Source organism: Macaca mulatta, chromosome 7 (genome assembly GCF_049350105.2).
Source record: "Macaca mulatta isolate MMU2019108-1 chromosome 7, T2T-MMU8v2.0, whole genome shotgun sequence".
Taxonomy (NCBI): Eukaryota; Metazoa; Chordata; class Mammalia; order Primates; family Cercopithecidae; genus Macaca; species Macaca mulatta.
Window position 1 is genome coordinate 9,929,250 of NC_133412.1, and position 27,342 is coordinate 9,956,591.

The following is a 27,342-nucleotide window of genomic DNA, read 5'->3' on the forward strand; positions in this document are numbered from 1 at the left end:
GAAGTACTGAGTAACTGGAAAATATTGTTAATTGAGGCACTTCCTTCTTTGATTGCTGTCTCTGAAACAGTCTGAAAAAAAAAATCCCATCCTGCATTTTTGCGATTCGTTCATTAGAACAAATGAAGTCAGAGCCATGTGCACTGTTTCTTGTTGTGGATATTAAGAAAGGCCTTTCACTTGAATCATGTCTATATTTTTGTTTGTCTGTTTGTTTGTTTTGAGACAGAGTCTTTCTCTGTCACCCAGGCTGGAGTGCAATGGCGCAATCTCGGCTCACTGCAATCTCTGCCTCCAGGTTCAAGTGATTCTCCTGCCTCAGCCTCCCAAGGAGCTGGGATTACAGGCGCCTCCCACGGTGCCTGGCTAATTTTTGTATTTTTAGTAGAGATGGGGTTTCACCACGTTGGCCAGGCTGGTCTCGAACTCCTGACCTCAGGTGATCCACCCACCTTGGCCTTCCAAAGGGCTGGGATTACAGGCAGAGGCCACCGTGCCCAGCCAATGTGTAGAATTTATACAGACATTAAGCAGATTCCTAGTTGAAGAGCACAATTGACCTTGCTTTCAAAACTTCCATTAGAAAAAATGTATGGTAAGACAAATCTATGTTTTTATAACCAAAATGAGAGAAAGGAAGCACACAAGTTTTCAACGACGTATTTGGTGACTCAGTCTCCAATTGTGATTTGGGCAAAAACAGAGTCAAATAATCTAACACGGATGTGTCTCCTTAACTAAGTTAGCTTTGCAAACCAGAAGGTTCTAGCTTTGGGGAATGGGCCTATACAGGAGGGGTCGGTAGACTGGGCCATGTGACAAAAACATGGCCATGGCTTTGGGTTCTTGAAGGACTCACAGATGACCAAAGAGGCAAGGAACGAACTCATCAGTACATTTTTACGTGATCCTGTAGAGCTTGTTTCTTTTTGAGAGTGTCAGGAGGTTTGACTGATTCACCCAATAGGCCTCAGTGGGAGCTGAAAAAGCCATGTTCTCTAGACCCCAAAAATGAGAGTGGATGAATTCAGCAATTGGTAGGTAACGTGATCTGCCTTTTGTAGCAAGCCAGAAGCCAGATGTCCCCTCCCCTTTGATCTGAATAACACTTTAGGCTGCAGACAATAAGATTGGTTTTAAATTTATTGTCTCTTTGATTTCTGCATTCTAATGCTTTTTAAATTCTTTACACAAGACAGGGCTATATATAGGCAACTGGGGTGGTTCAATGGAAGCCAAAAAAATGCCAGTAGCTTATGAGAAGTGCTAGGCAAAGCCTCATGCACATTTCTCTGTAAGGAAACAAAGCTGGCTTACTTGGGGGCAGGAATTTTTTTTTCCAGTTGTTCTTCAAAATGAAGTTTCCCGCTCCAAGTCCCAGCCAGATATGTGAAAAAAATCCTTGCAGAACAATCCTATTAGCAAAGCAGTAAAGCAGAAGAATCTGATTTAAATGAAATATATCAAATCAGAATGTCTTCCTTCTCTAAGTCCTCTATGACTTTCATCCCAGTTAAAGTTTTATTCCTGTCCTTGTTGATGCAGCCTGTGTTGGGCAATCAGATGACGAGGCCAAGAGTTCGATTTCATTCATTCTGTTGATGGTGAAGATGCAAATATCTGAACCCAATCTCATCCCATTGAGAGAAGGTAAATGGCATTTGGAAATCTCCTTCTTTTTTGTTTGCGACAGAGTCTTACTCTGTCACCCAGGCTGGAGTGCAATGGTGCGATAGCTCACTGCAACCTCGATCTCCAGGGTTCAAGCAATTCTCCTGCCTGAGTCTCCTGAGTAGCTGGGATTACAGGTGCACACCATCATGCCCAGTTAATTTGTGTATTTTTAGTAGAGATGGGGGTTTCACCATGTTGGCCAGGCTAGTCTTGAACTCTTGGCCTCAAGCCAAGTGCTGGGATTAAGAGTGTGAGCCACGGTGCCAGCCTCCTTTAATTTATCTTCAGTGAATACTATTGATGAGGCATTCAATTGAATCTGTAAAAACTTTTGGCCCCGTTTTTGCCCTCAAGCGGATCAAACCACGAACAATTGCCCCAAGATGTCAGCCACCCTGGAGAGCACCAGTTCCATAGCAGGAGAAAGGGTTCAAGTCTCAGTACATGATGTTTTCACTGCAGCTATGTGACCTTGAGTAAGTCATGGCTTCTCTTCATCTATTTTCTCTTGTGGAAGAGTGGGTAAACTCACACTGGCTTAACATTCTATTAAATTAAAAAGTCCTTCTACAAACAGAATGTTACTGGAGCCAAATAACCACACTGCGAGGTAGCCAGGGCAGCACTGTCCTTCATATTTTAGGATGAAGAAGCCGAGCTCAGGGGGTCCAAGAGTAATGGAAAGCTTTGTGACTGGTTGGAGACAAAGGTGATACTGTGACTCAGATCTCCTGACATCTTCTCTCTCTCTCTCTCTTTTAGTTTTTATTTTTATTTTTTTGAGACGTAGTTTCGTTCTTGTCACCTGGGCTGGAGTGCAGTGGTGCGATCTTGGCTCACAGCAACCTCCGCTTCCTGGGTTCAGGAGATTCTCCTGCCTCAGCCTCCTGAGTAGCTGGGATTCTACAGGCACCTGCCACCACGCCTGGCTAATTTTTGTATTTTTAGTCGTATAGTTAGCGTTTCACCATGTTGGCCAGGCTGGTCTCCAACTCCCGACTTCAGGGGATCCGCCCATCTCGGCCTCCCAAAGTGTTGGGATTACAGGCGTGAGCCTCCGTGCCCGACCTCTTCTCTTCTTCTGTCCACTTAGCGAGACTCACTCTACCCTCTGCCTCTGCACCTGTGTACCACCAGGGCCAGAGGTTTCCTCTGTAAGAAGCATTTGCAAACAAATGCCGCCATTACAGCGCAATTCTGATTCTTCTTCTCAAGAATCCCCGATGAACTTCTTCTAGCAGAAAGACAAGCCATGAAAGCACTTGGTGAGGTGAGGACTGGAAAAACAAACAGCAAAGGTTGATTTGATTTTTTTCTGCGCCCATGGTGCAGCTCACCTTTGCAGCATGAAAGCAGAGTTCAGTGTGCCCCTTTGTGTCAACACATCTATCGGATTTTCCAGACAGTTTTCAATCAATTCCTTGGCTATCAGGTATTAGGCCATAAAGCATTTCTTTCTACTTTATGGTTCTAAAATATAAACTATGGCCACAGCTGAAGCTTTTAAGTCTGATGGGGATGGCTCCCAAGAGAGGCTCTTCAGAAGCCTAAATAATAGTCTGAAGGGGGTGTAAATTTGGGAGGAAACGCAGGCCCTCACTGCACTGACACTCAAGTCTGCCTAGGATATTTCTTCAGTGCTCACAAAGCACTTTCCTAGATGTTTTGAAAAAATGTGAAGAAACTATAAGACCCAATCTGTATACCCAAGGGCATTACAGACACTATGGTAGCGAAAGCACTTTAGAAAGATCTTTGAAGTCAGCACCTACAAGAATCTATCTGAACAACTCTACATGGAGATACACTCACCCACAGTGGTGGAACTGCACATGTGGCTGGATTTGCTCATGTTTTGAATAGAGGTCTCTTAAAATGACTGCTTCAAGGTGTCCTTTCAGACCTGGGGGTTACCTGCTTCTTCTCTATATTTTTCTGCTTTTCAAAAAAATTCATCCTAACTGAACGAAGACTTTCAATATGTGAAATGAATGCCAAACAGGTTCTGACTATGTGATCAAAATTACTTATATAACTTTGGGCCTAAGAAAGAATTGTATAGGGACTACAGGATTTTATCCCAAAGGACCAGACTCCCTCTTTTTATTCAATTCCTGAGAATGAGCATCAGTTCTTAGTTCAAATACACAGGCTTTCCCTCTGACTCCCAATCAGCAAGATAGAAATGAGTGGTCTCAGTGCTGTGCGCAGGAAGCAGGATGTTACTTTAGACTGTGTGTGCAGGGGAGATGGCTGTAGTAACAAATTTATATGTGGGTCTGGCCTCTGAGTCCTGAAATTCAAATGCGCATGAGGTTGCAAAGGAGCCTGGAAATTTGATTGCCATCCCTTGACCTAGCCCAAAGCAAAACATGAAGAAGGTAACCAGAAGATCTCATTGTAAATTAAAATCATCTGGTGTACATAGCATAGGGATACATAAACATGAAGTTTAAAGCATACAGAATTCTCCAGTGCCACTATCTTATAGTGTATGACATTTGTTCTTTCTAAAGTGCTACTGTCTGATATAATTTGATTCTTATAACTTTGTGAAGTAGGGAAGTGAATGTACATTTGGCATGTTGAGAAACCAAGATTCTAAAAGGTCAAGTGACTTGCCTAAAGTCATAAATGAGAGCTGTGACAATACTCCAGCCTTCCAATGCCCTAGGATCCATCCTTCCTTCCTTCCTTCCTTCCTTCCTTCCTTCCTTCCATCCTTCCTTCCTTCCTTCCTTCCTTCCTTCCTTCCTTCCTTCCCTCCTTCCTTTCCTTTTCTTTCTTTCTTTCTCTTTCTTTCTCTTCTTTTTCTTTCTTCTTTCTCTTTCTTTCTTTTTCTTTCTCTCTCTCTTCTTTTACTTTCTTCTTTCTTTCTCTTTTCTTTCCTTTTTTCTCTCTCTTCTTTCTTTTTCTCTCTTTCTCTCTTCTTTCCTTTCTTTCTCTTTCTTCTTTCTCTTTCTCTCTCTCCCCTTCCTTCCTTCCTTTTCTTCTTTTTCCCACATAAATTGATCTGCATTAGTCTTCAAGGCTCCTTGGATCGGAATAAAATATGGCTCCTGCATTTTGTTTTGTTTTGGTCCTTTAAAAAATGTCCTTTCTTTATCATGCTTTATCATATATATATATAAAAAAAAAAAAACAAACCCACAAAACAAAGTAGAGCTTATTGAATTATTGTCAAAGACTTTTGTCACATTGCCGGCACCGTGGAGGTCCTTTGAGTGTACTGACCCAGGAGGGCTTCATGGATGTGAGACAGGATCCTGTGCTTAGCAGGCACCACACCTTGGTTAGTGTTCTGCTGACACTCTTTTAAAATTCCTAATAATTTATGAACAAGGAATCTTATATATTCATTTTGCACTGGGCCTGTCAAATTATGTATCCAGTCATGCTGCTACCCAATCATATCTCCTTCTCCCTACAATACCCATTATTCTAACTTTCACGGGTCCCCTTTTTCGCTCTTGTCTATAGTTTTATCACCTCGGTGTGCATATCTGCACATTGTAGTTTATTTTACCTGTGTCAGAATGTTCTGTAAACGGAATCACACGGCATATTATCTTGTGGGCAACCTTGTTGGTGAGATTCCTCCATTTGTTATTTGCACGTGTCTCATTCCTGTACAACATTTTAATCTGTGAATATGTTATAATTTAAAACAATATATTCTATTTTTGATGGAAATTTGAGAGATTTCCAGTTTTGGCTATTATGAATGAGGTGGTTATAAAAATTTATGTATGTGTATCTCCGTACCAAAGCGCACCTTCTCCCATTGAGCACTTTATCTAGGAGTGGAATTTTGCTAGGTTATAAGCTGTGTGTTTGCTCAGCTTTACTGATAATGCCATGTGTTTTCCAAAGTCATTGTCTCAATTCACACTCCCTCCAACAGCATCAGAGGATTTTCTTCTGCCACATTTTCATCAACGCTGGATATTGTTGGTTCTTTCAATTTCAGCCATTCCAGTGGGTGTGTATTAAATCACGCTAATAATCTCATTGTTATTTATTTACTTATTTATTTATTTTGAGATGAAGTCTCTCTCTCTCGCCCAGGCTTGAGTGCAGTGGGGTGATCTCAGCTCACTGTAACCTCCGCCTCCTGGATTCGAGCGATTCTTCCGCCTCAGCCTCCCAAGTAGCTGGGATTACAGGTACCGCCATCGTGCTGGGCGAATCTCATTGTGATTTTTATGTGGTCTTCCCTGATCACTAATGAGGTTGAGTGTCTTTCCAAAAATTTATTGGCCATTTGGCTATCTCCTTTTGTGCAGTTTCTTGCTGATTCTTTTATTAGTTGAGGTCTTTTCATATTAATTTATAAGAGTTCTTTATACATTCTGATGACAATTCTTTATTAGAACCATGTAGCAAATAGCTTCTCCCAGTCTTTACCTTAATAGGAGAGGAGCTCTTACTTTTAATGTAGTAAAATTTATCAAATCTTACGGTTGGTAGCTTTTTGTGTCCTAATTAAAAATATTTTCCTTTCACAAATCATGAATACAGTCTTTTAAAAACTTGATTGCTTTGCTTTCACATGTAGATCAACAAAGTACCTGGAACTGATACTTGTTCATATATATTAGCTAGAGGTCAAGTTTTCTTTTTCTTATATAAGTGTACCATTATCCCAGAACTATTTACTGCAACAGCTTTTCTGCACTTCTCTAGAGTGGCATTTGTGTAATAGATCGAATAGTTATATATAGGTCTGTTTGGGGAGTCTTTATTGTATTCTATTTGTCTATCCTTGTACCAAATTCACACTTTTATAGTAGCTATATAGTTTCAAAAAATCGTGATATCTGGTAGAATACATTTCTAAAATACTTGTTCTCTTCTTCAAGATCATCTTGGCTATTCTTGACACTTTGCAATTACATTCAAATATTAGAATCAGCTTGTCAAGTTTTACAATGATATTTGTTGGGATTTTAAAATGCAACTGCATTGAATCTATTTATTAGTTGGGGGGTGAATTAACATCCTGAAATGGACTGAATGCTTATGGCCCCCCGAAATTCATATGCTGAAATTCTCATCCCCAATATGACGGTTTTAGGAGGTGATTTGGGTGGCAATCAGGTCATAAGAATGAAGCCCTCGTCAATGGGATAAGTGCCTTTATAAAAGATACATCACAGCCTGGGCGACAGAGCGAGACTCCGTCTCAAAAAAAAAAAAAAAAAAAAAAAAGAGATACATCAGACGGCTCTCTCACTGTCCTTTCACCATGTGAGAATACAACAAGTGAGTTGTCTGCACCCCGAAAGAGGGTCCTTACCAGAACCTGACTATGCTGGTCCCCTGATCTGGGACTTCTAGACTCCAGAAACGTGAGAAATAAGTATTTATTGCTTAAGCCTCCCCACCTGATATGATTTGGCTATTTGTTCCTTCCAAACATGTTGAAGTTTGATCCCTGGTGTTGGAGGTGGGGCCTAATGGGAGGTGTTTGGGTCTTACAGATGGATCCTTCATGAGTTGGTTAATGCCCTCCCTCTGGGTGAGTTCTTGCTCTAATAGTTCCCACAAGAGCTAGTTGTTAAAAAGATCCTGGCACCGACCGGATGCGGTGGCTCACGCCTGTAATCTCAGCACTTTGGGAGGCTGAGGTGGACGGATCACGAGGTCAGGAGTTCAAGACCAGTCTGGCCAATATGGTGAAACCTTGTCTCTACTAAAAAATACAAAAATTAGCCAGGCGTGGTGGCACCTGCCTGTAGTCCCAGCCCAAGAGGGAGACTGAGGCAGGAGAATTGCTGGAACCCAGGAGACGGAGGTTGCAGTGAGCTGAGATCATGCCACTGCACTCCAGCCTGGGAAACAGAGTGAAACTCCATATCAAAAAAAAAAAAAAAAATTCTGGTACCTTCTCTTTCTCCCTCTTGCTTCCTTCCTCTCCCCTTCACCTTCCACAATAAGCGGAAACAGCCTGAGGCTCTGGCCAGATGCAGGTGCTGGTGCCATGCTTCTTGGACAGCCTGTAGAACAATGAAACAAACAAGGCTTTTCAAAAAAAATACATCACTTAGCCTCAGGTATTCCATTATAGCAACACAAAAGAGAGTAAGAAACCATTTTTGGTAATTTCTTTACTTTTCTCTTTTCTTTTCTTTTCTTTTCTTTCCTTTTCCCTCCCTCCCTCCCTGCCTCCCTCCCTCCCTCTCTCTCTCTCTGTCTTTCTTTCTTTCTCTTTCTTTTCTTCTTTTCTTTCTTTCTGAGACAGGCTCTCACTCTGTCTCCCAGGCTGGAGTGCAGTGGTTTGATCACGGCTCACTGCAACCTCTGCTTCCTAGGCTCAAGCGATCCTCTCACCTCAGCCTCCTGAGTAGCTGGGACCATAGGTACACACTACCATGCCTAGCTAATTTTTGTATTTTTTTGTAGAGATGGAGTTTCACCATGTTGCCCACACTGGTCTCTAACTCCTGGGCTCAAACAATCCACCTGCCACGGCCTCCTAAATTGCTGGGATTTACAGGCATGAGCCACCACACTCAGCCTATGGTAATTTCTTATAGCAGCCCAAACTAAGACACATCCTTCATACTCCATTAACGTAGAAATATGCTTATATCCCTCTATTTGTTTAGGTTTTCAATTGCTCACAATAGTGATTTATAATTTTCTATGTAGAAGTCATGTGTTTCCTTTTATGTGATTCCAAATGGCACATAAACATTTTTTATTGGTTGTTGAGATATGTATGTGTGTGTGTGTTTATATACCATATATATAGTTTACCTTATATTCAAAACCTCTTTTATGTGCTTATTAATTCTAACACTTTGTCTATAATTTTGAATTTTGTGTGCATACAATAATATCTGTGAATAAGTTTTATTTTTTCCCTTCTAGTTTCTACAACTTTAATCTTCTTAGATTATTGCACTGATTAGGATCTTCGTTTGGTATAACGGTGATTAGAGATAATAATAGCAGCATTCTTGCCTTGTTCTCAATCTCAAAGAGAAGCTTTCAGTATTTCACCATTCGATATAACGCTCAATTAGGTTGTTTTATGAATACATATCTATCAGATGTATTTATTCTAGTTTGGTAAAAGTATTTTTCCATTATTAATTCATGATGCATTTTGTCAAATGTTTTTGGGGAGCATCAATAGAGATGATAATTTTTCCTCTTTATTCTGTTACCATGGTGAATTAAATTGTTTGATTTCTCAATATTAAACAACCATAGAGTTCCTGGAATTATAAAGCCAATTTAGTCATAGTATATCGTCTTTTTATATATTAGTTGAACCCAGGTTGCTAATATTTTGTTTAGGATTTTTGGATCTAAGCATATGACTGAGAATCGCCTGTAATTTTCCATTATATGCCTTTATCCAATTTTATTTTCAAGATTATTTGATCATCTTTCTTTTTCATTCTCTAGAGGAGTTTGTGTAAGTTTCATGTAATCTCTTCATTAAATGATTAAAGAATTTTTTAAGTGAAAGCTTTGGGTTTAGTTTGATTATGTTTAACTTGTTTAATAATTTTAGAAGGATTCAGATATTTTATTTCTCTTTTGTTAGTTTTGGTGAATTGAACATTTTTAGAAGAAATTTTCCATTTCACCTAAATTTTAAAATATGTTGTTAAAGATTTTTAAAATCATCTTTTTAATCTTCTACTGGCTCTACATTAATGTTCCATGGTTCCCTTCTTTCATCTTGATTTCTTTTTTTGTTTGTTTGTTTTAACCATTCCCACCTTCGACCCCTCCCCACCTCCTGGCCCCACACTCCCCTTAGAACCTCTGGTAACCATCCTTCTACTCTCTATGTCCATGAGTTCAATTGATTTGATTTTTAGATCCCACAGACAAATGAGAATATGTGATATTTGTCTTTCTGTGCCTGGCATATTTCACTTGGAATAATGATCTCTATTCCATTCATGTTGTTGCAAATGACTGGATCTTGTTCTTTTGTATAGCTGAAGAGTATTCCATCGTGTATATGTACCACATTTTCTTTATCTCTTCATCTGTTGATAGACACTTGGCTTGTTTCTAAATGTTAGCTATTGTAAACAGTTCTGACAGTGCTGTAGCAAACACCAGAGTGAAGACAAATATTCAACATACTGATTTCCTTTCTTTTCGGTGTATACCCAACAGTGGGGTTGCTGGGTCATATAGTAGCTCAAATTTTAGTTTTTTAAAGAACTTCCAAACTGTTCTCCACAGTGGTTGTACTAATTTACATTCCCAAAAAGTGTACAAGTGTTTCCTTTTCTCCACATCCTTGCTGGCATTTGTTATTGCCTGTCTTTTGGATATAAGCCATTTTAACTTGGGTGAGATAATATCTCATTGTAGTTTCAATTTGCGTTTCTCTGATAATCAGTGATATTGAGCACCTTTTTCACATGCCTGTTTGCCATTTGTATGTCTTCTTTTGAGAAATGTCTGTTCAAATTGTTTGCCCATCTTTTGATTAGATTATTAGATTTTTTTTTTCCATACAGTTGTTTGAGCTCCTCATATATTCTGGTTATTAATTCCTTGTCAAAGAAGTAGTTTGCAAATATTTTCTCTCATCCTGTGGGTTGTTTCTTCACTTTGCTGGTTGTATCATTTGCTGGGCAGAAGCTTTTTAACTTGATGTGATTCACTTGCCCATGTTTGTTTTGGTTGCTTGTGCTTGTGGGATAATGCTCAAGAAGTCTTTGCCCAGACCAATGTCCTGAAGATTTTCCCAAAAGTTTTCTCGTAGTAGTTTCATAGTTTGAGGTCTTAGATTTAAGTTTCCATCAATTTTTTATTTGATTTTTGTATGTAGTAAGAGATAGGGATCTAGTGTCCTTCCTTTGCTTATGGATATCCAGTTTTTCCAGCACCATTTATTGAAGAGACTGTCTTTTCCCTAGTGTATGATCTTGGCACCTTTGTCAAAAATGAGTTCACTGTAGGTGTGTGGATTTGTTTCTGGGTTCTCTATTCTGTTCCATTGTTTATGTGTCTGTTTTTATGCCAGTACCATGTTTTGGTTACTATAGCTCTCTAGTATAATTTGAAGTCAGGTAATATAATTCCTCCAGTCTTGTTCTTTTTGCTTAGGATAGCTGTGGCTATTCTGGATCTTTTGTGGTTTTGTATAAATTTTAGGATTGTTTTTTCTATTTCTCTGAAGAATGTCATTGGTATTTTGATAGGGATTTCACTGAATCTGTAGATTGCTTTGGGTAGTCTGGACATTTCAACAATATTAATTTTTCCCATCTATGAACATGAAATATTCTTCCATTGTTTTGGTGTCCTCTGTTCCTGCTTTCCCATATTGGTTCTCATGCTCTCATTTCATTTAGTCTTGCCAATGGTTTAAAAACTTTATTAGACTTTAAAAAATCAACTTTTGGTGTTAATCCTATTTTCTATTTTAATTATTTCATTCTTTACTTTCTTTTGATTCTATATATTGTTATTTGTCTAATTTCTTTTTTCCCCTTAGGTACTTTTGTTATAGCATGCCTAATTTCTTGAGATTAATATTTAATCATCTTTTGTAATATTACACTTATGATTATAACCTCCCTGCAAAACACTGATTTTGCTCTATTACACAAGTTTTTCCATGAAAAATATTATCTCTCAGCTCAAAATATTTTTAAATTTTCATTGTGATTTCTTTTTACCCACTGGTCATTTAGAAGAACATTTCTTACTGTTTATATGGAAATTTTCTAGTTTAAAAAGTTATCTCCATTTTAATTGCTTTGCTTTCACAGAACATATTTTATAGTTTCAGTTATTTTAAATTTGCTGAGAGTTGCTTATGATCCAACACATAGTCAATTTTTGTAAACATTTTGTATGTGCTTAGACAGTTGTTGAGTGTTGTGTTCTATATGCGTAGATTAGATCAATATATTAATCATGCTGTTCATGATCCTACTTCCTTCTAATTTCTTTCTGTGTGTTCTGCCAGTTACTCCCACAGTGCTGGGTGGCTTTTTCTGTTTCTCCTTATAATTCTATTTTTCTATTAAATATTCTGAGACTATGCCATTACATAAATACAAAATGAAATTGTTTTATCTTCCTAGTAAGTTAAGCCTTTTCTCAATGTGAAGTGTTCCTTTTAATGTACAATAATGCTTTTTTCCTTAAAGTATACTTTTGTGAATATTAATGTAACTGTATCAATTTAGGGCAGGGCTTCAGGTGACAAATTTTCTCTTTTGTGTGTGTGTCGTTTGAGCACTGAATAAATCATATAATTATCTTCTGGATTTCATGCTTTCACTCGAGAAATCAGCTAACGATCTGGTTTTTGTAACTTTAAATGGTATATTTATACGTTTTTTATCCTTGCACTCTCACCCTTTCTGAATCTTTATATATCCCATCAATAGCTGTAAAGATTTTTGGTCTTCCCAAGAAATCAATTCTCATGGAATTTGTCTTTTAATTGGGGCATATAAATTTACTTTTAACATAATTACAAATATGAGTTTAAATCTACCATCCTACTATAAGTTGAGTTTTTCTTATCCAAAATACTTGGGACTACAAGTTTTTCAGATTTCAAATGTTTTTGGATTTTGGAATATTTGCACATATATAGTGAGATATCTCGGGGATGACACCCAAGTCTAAATGTGAAATTCATTTATGTATCTTGGGGATGACACCCAAGTCTAAATGTGAAATTCATTTATGTTTTATATACACCTTAAACCCATGGCCTGCAGGTAATTTTATATATTTTGATAATTTTGTGCATGAAACAAAGTCTGTTTACATGGAACCATCCGGAAGCATAGGTGCCGCTCTCTCAGCCACCTGTATGGACAATCTGTGGTTGTTTGGCATCACCATCTTTCCTGACTGAATTTATATGTAACTGATAAGCAATCATTTTCTTACACTTACTCACACAAGTACCTAGCAGTAAAAAGTAGGAGGTACCGTGAAGGCAGTGAAAAAATAATGTTCAGGGTAACTAAGCAGCACAGTAGCGTCACCAGAATACCTATATCAGTTTTTAAACAATAGCAACCACAAACAGCAGGTTTTCAATCTCTACCTTTGCTGCGTGTTTTGATTAAAAGGTTCCTATATACTGAATTTTAACTTTTTAGATGAGAAGAAACATCAGAAGCAGTTGAGAGACCAGGAAGTGGGTCCTCTAGGAATGAGGAGGCATTCTGCTGGATGGTCTGTTTTCCCTTGGGAATCCTAAATAAACTGAGGTTGTGCGTCTGCATTTTGACTACAACCCATCACATGAGGTCAAGTGTGGAATTTTCCACATATAACGTCGTATCAGTGATCAAAAGTTTCGGATTTGGGAGCATTTCAGATTAGGGATGCTCAACCTGTATAATAACTGTTTGATTTTAATGTCTTTTTTCCCCTGGATGCCTTTAGAATTTTATTTTTATTTCTGTTTTCCTGAAGTTTAATTAGGATGCATCTAGGAGTGAATTTCTTTTCCTTTATACTGCTTGGGTTTCCAACAGCTTCCTGAATCTGTTGGCTGATGTTTTGCTTTAGTTTTGGAACATTTCGCCATCAATCCTGCTAATATAGCTTTATACTTTTGTTCTCACTGTATCCTTTACTTTTCGTACCTTCTGTTCAATGTTTCATCTCTTTTGAGTTTCATTTTAGATTGTTTCTTTGGACTTGCTTTTCAGTTTACCAATTCTCTATTACTTTATTTCTAATTTGCTGTAACACCCATCCTGGGCATTTTTTTTTTTTTTTTTTTTTTTTGAGACAGAGTCTTGCTCTGTCGCCCAGGCTGGAGTACAGTGGCGCGATCTCGGCTCACTGCATTCACAGTTTCAGGTTCCCAGGTTCACGCCATTCTCCTGCCTCAGCCTCCCCAGCAGATGGGACTACAGGCGCCAACCACCACACCCGGCTATTTTTTTTTTGTATTTTTAGTAGAGACGGGTTTTACTGTGTTAGCCAGGATGGTCTTGATCTCCTGACTTTGTGATCTGCCCGCCTCGGCCTCCCAAAGTGCTGGGATTACAGTCGTGAGCCACTGCGCCCGGCCCATCCTGGGCATTCTTAATTGGGATTATTGCATTTTTTGGTTTTAGAATTTTTCTTTCTCCCAAATTAGCCCTGTAATCTTTCATGGTTTTCAGTTCTTCGCCAAAATTTCCAATCGTTTCCTTTTTTCTCCTTGAACATTGTAAGCTGATAGCTTCAATATGTGAAGCCTATGCATGTTTGGTTCTATCGAGCATGCTTCCTAATTCTCATTCATGACTGTTGTTTCCTTGTATGCTGGTTTATCCTTGATTGTGTGACACAAATTTTATTTGAAAAATTGGTTTGTTTGTACAGATGTAAGATGACATTATATACCTCCAGAAAGGATTGTGTTGCTGTTGTTCCAGGCACTTGAGAGCACTAGCCATCTGGTGTCACCTTGTTTCAGGAATATGGAAACTTCTGTCTGATAATTGTTTATTGTGGAAGGGATGTCCTATGCCTTGTAGGAAGTTTAGCAGCTTCCCTGGCCTCTCCCCACTAGTTGCTAACGGCATCCCTTCCCAGTCCTGACTATCGAAGATGTCTCCAGACGTTGCCAAGAGTCCCCTGGTACTTGAGAACCACTCCCTTAGCCCAAAACAAGGTGATTTTATCAGCTTTAAACATAATGGTGCCTGATCTCACTTTTGCACCTCTAACACCTCAAAGTTTCCCAGCCGCTCAGTAACCTTTTTTATAATCCCTGGGTGGAAAGCAATGCCAAATGTCATCTTTCTCTCTTTGATCTTCTCTCAAACCTTAGTTCAGTAATTTTTACTTTGTAAAGTCTTTCTAGTAAATTTTAAAAAATGTTCTTTCTTTTCTTGTTGCTCTCAGTGAAGAGGAGACCCATCTTACCTACCATGCCTCGACACAGGATGAAACTACATACACACATTCCTGTTGTCTGGACAACACCCTGCCATATCCTTTGATTTACTGCAAATGTGGTTATAGGGTTTCCGTATTTACTGTCTGCTTCCCACATGGGTCATTACGCTACCTGGAATAGGCTCTCTCTTTTTTGCCGTTCTTCAAGAGAAATGTCTAAAGAGCCAGTCTTCAGCTCTAAGCGTCAATGGCCTCTTCCCAAATATTATGTGTTTACTGTAAATGCCCATTCATTTTTATTAATGGTGTGTTTCCTCTTTGGTATACTGTAGGTCTCGAAGACGGGAGCTCACACGGTGCTTTCTACAATAGCTGCTTACAGAGAAACTTAAAAATCATCTGGTCTAAACGAATGTGGAAATTGAAATGCAAAACGTCCAAGTGAATAAATAAAGTACTGTTGTGGGCTAACTAGAACTGAAAGAGTATCTCACCCCTAGACGAACGGGGAAGGCCAGGATGAATCAACTCACATGCAAACTGAGCAATCAAGTGACAAGGTTTAGGCTCAGGAGATGAGCCAATATTTTCCAATTGCGAAGTTCAAAAGGGGATGGCCCAGGAAAAACAATATTGGCTGTTTGTGTAGAGCACCTGTGACATAACTCCATCTTAGAAAAAGACTTTACTTTATATTCCATAGGGCACTTTGCCAATATGGATAACATGTTTTGTTTAATAAACATATAAAGAAATAAAGATTGCATCCAACTAGATATGGTCACAAACAAACAAACTCTTCCACTATCAGTTTTCACCAGAAGACACTGTGACTATAAAAAAAAATTAAGTCTTCAGGAGCTTAAAACAGCCATCTTAACTGACACAGGCTTGCAGTTAATACTTGGCATCTCCCACTGAAGGCTGTGCCACCTCAGACGCTCTTCCTTGCAAGACCCACTGTATTAGCCCATTTTCACGCTGCTGATAAAGACATACCTGAGACTGAGACATACCTTACACATGGCTACGGAAGCCTCAGAATCACGGCGGGAGGTGAAAGGCACTTCTTACATGGTGGTAGCAAGAGAAAAAGGAGGAAGATCCAAAAGCAGAAACCCCCGATAAACCCATCGGATCTCGTGAGACTTACTATCATGAGAATAGCACGGGAAAGACCGATCCCTGTGATTCAATTACCTCCCCCTGGGTCCCTCCCACAACACGTGGAAATTCTGGGAGATACAATTCAAGTTGAGATTGGGTGGGGACACAGCCAAACCATATTATTCCACCCCTGGCCCCTCCAAATCTCATGTCCTCACATTTCAAAACCAATCATGCCTTCCCACAGTTCCCCAAAGTCATTTCAGCATTAACCCAAAAGTCCACAGTCCAAAGTCTCATCTGAGACAAGGTAAGTCTCTTCCGCTCATGAGTCTATAAAATCATGAGCTAGTTGCATCCTAGATACAATGGGGGTGCAGATATTGGGTAAATACAGCCATTCCAAATGGGAGAAATTGGCTAAAACGAAGGGATTACAGGACCCATGTAAGTCTGAAATCCAGTGGGGCAGTCAAATTTTAAAGTTCCAAATTTTGAGAACCCCAGTTCTCAAATCCAGGTCACTCTGATGCAAAAGGTGGCTTCCCATGGTTTTGGGCAGCTCCGCCCCTGTGGCTTTGCAGGGAGCAGCCTCCCTTCTGGCTGCTTTCACCAGCTGGTGTTGAGTGTCCAGGCGCACAGTGCAAGCTGCCAGTGGATCTACCATTCTGGCGTCTGGAGGACGGTGGCCCTCTTCTCACAGCTCCACTAGGCAGTGCCACAGTAGGGACTGTGTGTGGGGGCTCCGACCCCACATTTCCCTTCTGCACTGCTCTAGCAGAGGTTCTCCATGAGGGCCCCGCCCCTGCAGCAAACTTTTGCTTAGGCATCCAGGCGTTTTCACACATCTTCTGAAATCTAGGGGTAGGTTCTCAAACCTCAATTCTTGACGTCTGTGCACCTGCAGGCTCAACACCACACGGAAGCTGCCAAGGTTTGGGGCTTGCATTCTCTGAAACCAGGGACTAAACTGTACCTTGGCCCCTTTTAGCAATGGCTGGAGCAGCTGGGACACAGAGCACCAAGTCCCTAGGCTGCACACAGCATGGGGAGCCTGGGCCTGGCCCACAAAACCATTTGCTCCTCCTAGGCTGTGATGGGAGCGGCTTCGGTGAAGACCTATGACATGCCCTGGAGACATTTTCCCCATTGTCTTTGGGATTAACATTCACCTCCTTGTTACTTATTCAAATTTCTGCAGCCAGCTTGAATTTCTCCTCAAAAAATGGGTTTTTCTTTTCTACTGCATTGTCAGGCCGCAAATTTTCTGAACTTTTATGCTCCATTTCCCTTTTAAAATGGAATGCTTTTAACAGCACCCAAGTCACCTTCTGAATGCTTTGCTGCTTAGAAATTTCTTCCGTCAGATATCCTAAATCATCTCTCTCAAGTTCAAAGTTCTACAGATCGCTAAGGCAGGGGCAAAATGCTGCCAGTCGCTTTGCTAAAACATAGCAAGAGTCACCTTTGCTCCAGTTCCCAAGAAGTTCCTCAGCTCCATCTGAGACCACCTCAGCCTGGATTTTATTTGTCCATATCATTATCAGCATTTTTGTCAAAGCCATTCAACAAGTCTCTAGGAGGTTCTAAACTTTCCCACATTTTCCTGTCTTCTTCTGAGCCTTCCAAATTGTTCCAACTTCTGCCTGATACCCAGTTCCAAAGATGCTTCCACATTTTTTCGGGTATCTTTTCAGCAACGCCCCACTCTACCAGTACCAATTTACTGTATTGGTCCATTTTCATGCTGCTGATAAAGACATACCCAAGACTGGGAAAAAAGAGAAATTTAATTGGACTTACACTTCCACATGACTGGGGAGGCACCAGAATCAGGGTAGGAGGTGAAAGGCACTTCTTACATGGCGGCGGCAAGAGAAAAATGAGGAATATGCAAAAGTGGAAACCCCTAATAAACCCATCAGATCTCGTGAGACTCGTTCACTATCATGAAAATAGCACAGGAAAGATGGAACCCCAGGATTCAATTACCTCCCCCTAGGTCCCTTCCACAACACGTGGGAATTCTGGGAGATGCAATTCAAGTTGAGATTTGGGTGGGGACACAGCCAAACCATATCACCTATGAACCACCCAAACGCAACCAGGACTCCTTTTGTCGTCATAGCTCCCCCTGGACTTGTTCATTAACCCTTTCTCCTATCTCTTTTTTCTCTTGATGTTAAATATTACTTTGCTGTAAGGTATTTAACCTATAACATTTATATATTAATTAAATATGCTATTATCTATGGTTTGAAATATTAAACTGACTTGTAGAGTGGCTTGAGCCTGCATGCCCTGGTTCTGACTACTGAGTGAAAAGAAAATAGTACGAAGAATTGCCTCCTTGGAAACTCCATGTAGCCTGTGGCTTTTGTGATTGAAATAACATGAATAAAAGCCTGACACTGTGAAAAGACACAGACATGCATGGACCTAGTTTTCTCTAACCTTACACCACTCATGCCACTATTCTTAAATGAAAGAAGAAAATAATGTTTATTGCTTTGTGTCACACATTTTTGCATTATTTCTTTGTACCCTTGACAATATTTGTGTGTGTGTGTGTCCATTAAGAACCCTTGACAACCTTATACAATCCATTTGAGATATTTTTTAATTCCTATTTTTAGATGAGGCATCTGAGGCTTAAAGTGCTGTAACTTGCATCAGGTCACCACGTTAGTAAGTGGCAGAGCTGGGATATAAGATTGGGTCTGATCACAAAGGCCATGATCTTTCCTTATGTTGTGCTGCCCCTACAGTTTTCTTAGGGTCATGACTTCTCATTAGAGGACATATCAATAAAAATGTGTATTTTAGGAGGCCATTTTTCTCTAAGTTACCACTAAATTTTACATGGGGATCCAGTGAGATGAGCGGGCTCTTATATCAGAAAGGACCTCTTTGGAGAGGCTTGTAATGGGCCACTGGGAGAGCCCTTGGTGGGGTCCTTCATGTTCTCCTCTCTCTCACACTGAATCAGAAGCAGAAGCTAAAGAGCAGAGGTGTTTTGACTTTGTAAATCAGCACTCTCTTCCCACGACTTAGGCCAAAATTCTTCTGTGGGACAAATCCCCCCAAATGCAATGGTTTCCCAGAGGTAGCTAAACCATTTTGATCTTTGGAACTAGGCTGGAAGTCTTAGAAGGTCAGGCAAAGTGACTGAATAATCTGGTAACTCTTATGTTTTCTAGAACTTGAAGTATGAGGGAAGGCATTTTCATTCTTGAAGGATTTTTCTCTTTCCTTCTATTTCTGGCCAGCGTAAGAAAATTGAGGACAACTATCTGTTGTGGTTCTTTCAACAGAAGATTTAATTTCAGTGGCAAATATCTTCAAAATAACCCTGAATCAGCTCCAACTGGGTCTCATTTTGGCTTCAGATCAAGCAATGACATAGCCACAATATTGGTAGATGGTGCTGGGAAATTCTGGGTAGTGTATGATCCAATTTTCTTTAAACATTTTTTTTCCATGGCTAGGACATTGTTCTACTTTGTTAGATATATTTGCAGACTGATTCACTATGAGGCTACTTTAGGATAACAACTCAAGGGTGGATTAGATGGCTGCTCCTCTTAGTCTCATAGTGTCCCTCAAGTGCTTCTCACCAGCTCCTGCTCACTTTTTGTCTGTATTATGCCCTGCTTCACCCCACCTATAGAAGGAAGAAAGTGTTGGCAGATGTATATGAGCTGTTCCTTGAAGCATATATGTATACAACTGTATTCTGTTAGTTCCTTTGCCTTTTACAGAAGTGCTGGTGGCTTCAATGCTCTTGGGCTAGGTGTTTGACAAAAAGTAAGCCAAGGTTAAAGAGCAAAATGACTGAGAAAGAAGCATCCTGTTAGATGGTACATTTTTACTCTCTCTCAAAAATGAAATTATAAGACCACCCATGTGACAAGACCTCAAAATGTTTGTCTATACATTCTTCTTTCTCCTGAATTAGCTAATTCAATTTTTGTGACCTTAGAGACAGAGACAGAATCGTGGTTGAGAATGTTTCTTTAGATTGAATTCTGTTTTAGCCACTTACCGACTGCATGGGAAAGTTATTCAATTCTCCAAAACTCACTTTTAAAATCTGTAAAATAGGAATAGTAGTATTCTTTACTTTGTAATATTATTATGCATATTAAATTAATACATATAAAATGCTTAATAGACTAGCTGGCATACAGGAAGCCCTTAATACATATGTATACACTATTATTTTTTATTGTGGTAAAATATACATAAAACCTACCAGTTCACCATTTTAAAGTGTACAGTTGAGAGGCATTAAATACATTCACATGGTTGTTCAACCATCACCACCATCCATCTCCAGAACTTTTTCATCTTCCCAAAATGAAACTCCATACCTATGAAATAGTAATTCCCTATTCCCTCTTCCTCCAGCCCCTGGAAACCACCATTCTACTTTGTCTCTATAATTTTGATTACTCTAGGTACTACATGTAAGTGGACTGTATTAGTCCATTTTCACACTGCATGATGAAATACCCGGGCCTGGGTAATTTATAAAGAAAAAGAGGTTTAATGGACTCTTTAAAGGAACAGTTCCACATAGCTGGGGAGGCCTCACAATCATGGTGCAAGGCAAAGGAAGAGCAAAGGCACATCTTACCTGGCAGCAGGCAAGAAAGCATATGCAGGGGAACTCCCATTTATAAAACCATCAGATCCCATGAGACTTATTCACTACCATGAGAACAGTATGGGGGAACCGCACCCATGATTCAATTATCTCCACCTGGCCCTGTCCTTGACATGTGGAGATTATTACAATTCAAGGTGAGATTTGGGTGGGGACACAGCCAAACCATATCATGGGCCATGCAATATTTGTCCTTTTGTGACTGGCTTATTTCACTTAGTATCACATCTTCAAGGTTCATTCATGTAGCATGTGTTGAAATTTCATTCTTTTTTAAGGCTGAATAATATTCCATTATATTAATACATATATACTATTATTATAATAGGCAATGGAATATTTCAAGCCACTGAAAAGGTGTGATTTCATTTACTTACTGGCCAAGACCCAGCTTTAGCAGGGATCATCATCTTTCCTAGACATATGATAAACAATACAGGCTTATGATTTTAAAGTAAAATCCTAGGATCATCTCTGAGTCCTTCTTTTCTCAATCAGTGTTTGTAAAGTCACTAATAAAATATAAAGTCAGTTATTTCCTCCACTAGTTAGGATACATTTCACTTTCTTCAAGGTAAAGAGTGCCTCTATTCCAGAGAGGCAAGTCAAACATGTCTATGCTCCAATATGCAGATTGAGGGAGGGAAGATTTGGGGAAAAGTGGGAAAAATTTTGAAAAAGAAATCTAAAACCTAGTTTTAGGACAAAAATTAGAACAAGGGAAGGAGGAGAAAGACTAGAGAGAAAAACACAGGGCAAGCTGCTGTGACAGATTGTATTTTCCAAAGATGGTCTCACCAATAGACATCCCATCTTACATGCTCTTACAATGTGGCATTGACATTCTTCCATCAAGAGGTAGAGTCTAGTTCCTCACTTCCCCAATCTGCACAGATGATTTATAAATAGCTTAATATGATGAAACTGACCAGCTTCTGAGCTTTGGTCAGAAAGAACATTACATGTTTCACTTTGGACCACTCAAGACGGGGCCATGTGGAGAGGAACTGAGGCTTCCAGCTTAGAGCCAGCACCAACTTGCCAGCTGAGTCAGCTAACTGGAAAGTGCATCTTCCAGTCCCACTCAAGCCATCCAGTTTTCAGACGATAACAGACTCATATTAATAATTTTTTTAGATGTTGACAGATATGTTGATAAACATGTTATGATGTTTAGATGACAGATATGTCAATAAACATATTGCTACAACCTTATGAGACACTCCAAGTGAGAATAGTACAGCTGAGCCCTTCTCAAACTCTTGATCAACAAAAGCCAAGAGAAATGAGTAATATTGTTGCATTAATGCACTAAAATTTTGGGGCATTTTGTTATACAGCAATTAATAACTAATAAAGTTATTTTCTCCTACTATTTATCATTACACAATGATGGGCATGAAGCAGACATTACCTTCAGAAGATTTGGACTCAGTGGCATCTCATGTGCATGAAGGGCCAGTGGAGAACTGTAAAGTCTTTTATTTCCGTAATGACACTCACAGCAAGGTGAAAGTGGGCAGCTGATCTGGAGGAGAAGATTTAGCCTCAGGGATTAAAAACCTGTGCTATGGTTTGAATGTCCCTTCTAAAACTCATGTTAAAGTTTAATTGCCATTGTAACAGTATTAAGACATGGGACCTTTAAGAAGTGATGAGGCTATGAGGGCTTCATCTTCATGGGTGGGATTAATGCAGTTATGAAAAACGCTAGGGCCCCCCTTGCCTCTGTGGCCTTTTGCCTTCTGCCATGTGATGATGCAGCAAGAAGGTCCTTGCCAGATGCTGGTGCCATATTGGACTTCTCAGTCTCTAGAACTGTTAGACAACAGATTTCTGTTTATAAATTGACCATTCTCAGGTATTCTGTTACAGGAACACAAAACACAAAAACAGATGTTAGTTGGAGCATCAGCTTCATAGACTATTTAAAGACTAGGCAAAAATGTATACTCATTAACTAAGCAGGGGAGAATAAATCTTGGTTAGACCAGAAATGAGATTCTTCCTATGGTGTGCTGGTATTTTTTCCAAAGTCTTTATGACACCCAGGCCTCTACCCTCACATGGGTGTTGTAATTCAGAACACAACCCTAATAATGTTTCTTAAAAATGTTAGCAGCCTTTGGATTCTTCTTTTCAAATAGTTCTGGAATATTTCTCCATGATAGAGTATTTTGAAGGAGAGAGCAGTCTAATTTGATGAATGAATCCATCAGTTGGAAGGACTTTGACCTTAGTGTCAAAAAATCCGGGTTCTAGTCTTGAAGTGTTCACCGACACTGTGATTTTTAGCAATTCCCTTGAACTTCAGCAGTTTTACTGAGAGATTTTCTCCAATGTCCAAAGATTTTTTGCAGCTCATTGACTATGATTTAGAAGATTTTGTAGTGGTGAAATGTCTTCCTAGATAATAACTGTCTGTTCATTAAACATTGCTATACATGATAGGGTATACTGCAGCAAATATCTAGAACTCTAGAGTGTATGGCATTCAGGAACACCAAAGAAATGTATTAATTAAAGAACACAATTACCTTTGTATTTAAATAGAAGAGTGTTTTGCTTAAAGTGTTTTGGTTTTATGTTTATAAAATACCTGCATGCTTCATATTATTCCTTTAAAATAATGTGCACCGTGTGCTAAGATAATACATACAATCATGTTTCTATTCTGTTTCTCTAGTTTATTGTTTTCAACCCATAGCCTGAAGTCACCAATCTCTTCGTGCCCCGTCCCTTGGGCAATTTATATTCAAGCAGTGTTGCTTTTGGGTAAGCCTAATGCCTGGCTGGTTTTGTCTGTTGGTTGTTAGCCTTCAATGCCTGGCCAAGTTGCCCACAGTTGAAAGGGTAGAAATGGGAGAAAAAAGGAAATACCAGTGATAGACTTCCTCAGACCCAGCTCTTGCAGCTCAGAAGTAACAGTGTACTTGAGTGGTAATACAAGTTAGAAATGACAGCTATTATCCACATTACAGTACTACTGGGAGATTGCTTTACATGCCTCCTGAAAACAAATCTGCATTGCATACCAGATGGACATGAAACCAAGATTTATTAAAATGCCCTTAGCATATTTACAATTGAAAGTCATGAATGCAATTCTCTGTAAATTCCAAAAAATATAATTCTATCTCTTAAAACAAATTAACAGAGGTATCAACAGATTAGGATAAATATAATCTATCACAGAGAATTTTTTGACTAGACAATTGACATTTTTCTAATCAATATATATTATATACAAAAATACACTTGATATGGTGACCAAGTACTGTCAAGGAGGAAAAAAATATATATATATATAATACGCACACATATTTTTATTATGTACAAATCAGTATTGGTTCCTTCACCTTTTCTTTTTAAAAATAAATACTTCATTTGGTTGCAAATGACATTTATAAATTCAACTCATGAGCATTTCTCAGCTTTGACAAAATTAAATATGCAAACAAATCAGAAATACATATTTTTAAAAACGCAAAGGGAAAATACCTGAATCCAATGAGCTTATTATGCTTACAAATATCCAAGAGCACGTAAGGTTTCATGTCTTTTAAAGGGCCTTCTCCTCTCCCCAATTGTCTTCATGACTGCCTAAAATCCTTTCAGATTATATCTACAGATTGGTCTAATACTTAACTAAACAGAAAAGCCAATGTTTTACCAGGTTAAATGGCTATTTAGGACACGCTTACACTTTAAGTGCTTTCAAGAGTGTAGCAGTTACTGTTCATCCGAAAATAACCAAAAAGTGTCAGCATCCTGATTCAGAACAGGGGTAGATGTTTGAATCATGAGTAGTAGTAAGAATGGAGTGGCAATAAAAAGCCTTATGATTCAAAGTGTTTTTGCCTGCACAGAATTAAGTCAATTTGTCCAGCAGCGGAGTTGCTTCAGATTGAAAAATTTGGCCTTCTGCATCATAGCTGGTGACCTGCTCTGATGTACAAATTTATCAAGAGAATGGCCTTAATTAAAGTAAAATCTATGAAAACTTGAGAAGGCCTAGAATAACACCCCCCCGCCACCCTGCCCAACCTTCTTAAAATAAAGTAAAATAAAAAGAGACGTATTTTCCATCTCTTTTATGGATTTTCCTTTTTGCTTAAGTGATGAGGTGATGCTGACATTAACAAGAGGCAGTCACAGCAGTGTGTCTCACATGGGCTCCTTGGTGACAGCGGGGCTCCCTGTCCAAACGGCTGAGGAATGGATGGAGCACAGGGTGTGAGGGGAGGGAGGAGGGGCCAAGGGAGATATTCAGTTGTCTATGATGCAGAGAGGTGAAAAAATCTGGGTCTGGGAGAAACTGTAAAGAAAGAAAAAAAATAGCCATGGAATACGAAGGAAAAGGAAGCTGGAACAGAAGTATTGAAAGGAGAAAGTGAAACAAAGCTAGAAGTCATAATGACTTTTGAACAGGCATGGAGTAAACAGGGTCTATGGACAAGCAGCCCCATGGATCTGAAATTGTTGGAGCTGTTAAACCAAGTACAGACCAGCTTCACTGGGGTACCTGCTTTCCCAGTACATTGTCTGGCACTGATCAATACAAGATCATGGGCACTCACATTTGCCTAATACAGATGTCTTGAACTTCCACAAAAAGCTGTCCAGGATACAACCATGGCAAAAAATCACCAGCTCCCTAACAACGTAATCTATCAGCAAAACATTGCATTAGCTTCGTTCAAATTTTTTCCCCTCCATGCATCCTTTTTTTCTTGCTCTTCCCATTGCTTGCAACCTCACAAGGCCCCAGCTCTATGAAGACATATAACTGCATGGATCAGACACACTTTAGAAAGCTGCATCCAGGGTCCAGGGTATCACTAAGAAAACTAAAGTACTTGAAATAATTTACATTTCTGCTAGGTCTGATACACACTAGGATGCTGACTGCCGTCACTTAGGTTCTAGGCATGCAGGCCAGTGCTTATTTTCCAGGCCAAAGCGCAATCCCCTAAATCGAAGTCCAAGGCCACCCTGCTTGCCATGCTAGTCTAAATGAAAACTCAATGAAAGAAAAAGACTATGATAAATCAACGTTTTCTCTAAAGATTCTTAAAGACTAAAAATTATCCAATTTCTAATTTTAAAAGTTTCTGCCTTTTTAGAAGTATTTTAGATTAGTTCTTTAAAGGGAAATCCTTTTTATTAATACATACACTCTTTGAAGATTAGCCATCTAGCTGACAGTAGGGTCATATTACTTATGCCTCGGGAAATTATAGAATTGCAGAATTATAAAATTAGTAGTTTTGTTGTAGACCTATCCCTTAGGTAGATCCCCAAAACCTATTTGTGTCATTGTGAGCAAACAGGAGAATTGTTACTACGCTTTCCCTCTCGCTCATGGATTTTTCAATAGAAATGGAAGCCTTTCAGATTATGCAGAACACAATCTCGGTGGGGCTGAGTTACCTTCCTTATGCCTTGTGGCCCAATGTATGAAGAAATAAGATTTTACCTACAGACAAGTTAGCATGAAGAGAGAAAAAAGGAGGAGATATTTGTAACTCACAAAAACATCTAAAGTATAAAGATTTCAAATGTCCTTTTAGTCCCTTATTGGGAAGAGCAGTATAATTTTTGTATGCTATAAACTCCTTTTTATACATCTCCTATAAAGAAATCTGGAATTCAAACTCCATGCTAAGAGTTTCCAGGTTCATCCCTGAACACTTATCATCCTTGTCATGGGGAGGTAGAGTCATTCCCTGAATAGCCAGTGGTCTACGGGACTAACCTTTCATTTTAGGAAGACAGATCTGGAAAGCGAACCCAGTTGAACCATCAAAAATACAGCAGTTTCATGACAGGAAAGTGGAAGAAAGTCCCTGAAGAGAACAATGAAGGAAAGCACACAATTTAAACTACTTGCCAAGGACGTTAACAAACCATTGCTAACGTGTGCCTGAAAACATCTGATTTCCTTCTTGATGTACTAAGTATAAGATAATGCATTGGCAGCTCATACTATGTAGATGGAGAGAAATATTCATATTCATTTAAGACATTCTCATAGTTTCAAAGGTAGAGAGCCCCTCAGTGTCTGCACAGGTAGAATTTAGGAAAATGTTCAGCCTATGTGATAGCTATAGTGTGGCAGAGGTTAATTCACGCCAAATTCTTTGGATGTGATTTGCTGCCTGAAACTATAGTCTCTTTAGCATTTTGCTGGTCCAATGTTATCAAGTTTCATGCAAAGCTTGGAAAAATGGCCCACAAGTGTAGTTGGATCAGCCTTTAGAAAAGGAGACAGACTAGAGATTCTCAGTATATTTAAGAGAAGATTTAAAAATAGATAGTTACATAAGGTTAGAGGGAATGTAGAAAAATAAATTGATGGCTATATCTACTACCTTCATATAAAAATGGAGTAAAAGTCACTCTTCCCCAGATCAAGAACTTCAGAGATGTAATACAGAATAAAGTCTGGAGTTCACGTGAGCTGTTGAAGGAAGCCAACCTATCAGAGAAGAGAAGGGTAAGAGAGAAAAGGTCCATGCCCCTGGTTATCACCAGAGTAGTGAGGAGAAGGGCTGGGGATAGAGGAGGAAATGAGTTCCGTAAGTTCTACCAGACAGCAGACCTACTGAATGAAGCTTAATTTGCTTCCCTCATCTCTCCATTGGTAGAAATTGCACAGTAACTTAAGAGACAGAGTTAGCTAGCCGCCATTTTAGTATCTTCTTATTTCCAAGTAAGTTGTTAACTATACAAGTCTCCCAAATGCAAACTTTATATCACAGTATTGGTTAAGAGTCTCGGAACAAATAAGGATACAGAATTGGACAAGGCTTCAAATTGGACATGTTAAAACTCATCACTTCCCAACAAAGCACTGATCTGGAAGAGTCTGGTAGAGTGCCCATTCCTTGGGAAGGGAGATGAAGAATTGTGAAACCAAAATGCAGTGTCTCTAATAAGGTGTCAACAGAGGACAGGTGTGCAGAAATGACACAAAATGGGCTTCCCGGTCACATACAAGCTGTGTAACTGAGCCTGGTTATGCCTGGATGCAA

The 27,342-nt window shown here is 39.3% G+C and overlaps 1 protein-coding gene across 1 annotated transcript; it reads right to left on the minus strand.

Moving 5' to 3' along the window:
* Positions 1–2,429: 2,429 nt before the first annotated feature.
* On the minus strand, positions 2,430–22,171 carry LOC106999112 (uncharacterized). The gene is made up of 4 exons (XM_077939061.1): positions 21,720–22,171; positions 19,682–19,729; positions 7,562–7,673; positions 2,430–2,951 (listed from the first exon to the last, which is right to left on the minus strand). Exons 1-4 carry the CDS (start codon positions 21,744–21,746, stop codon positions 2,779–2,781), a joined length of 360 nt encoding a protein of 119 aa, XP_077795187.1. The 5' UTR covers positions 21,747–22,171; the 3' UTR covers positions 2,430–2,778.
* Positions 22,172–27,342: the final 5,171 nt, after the last annotated feature.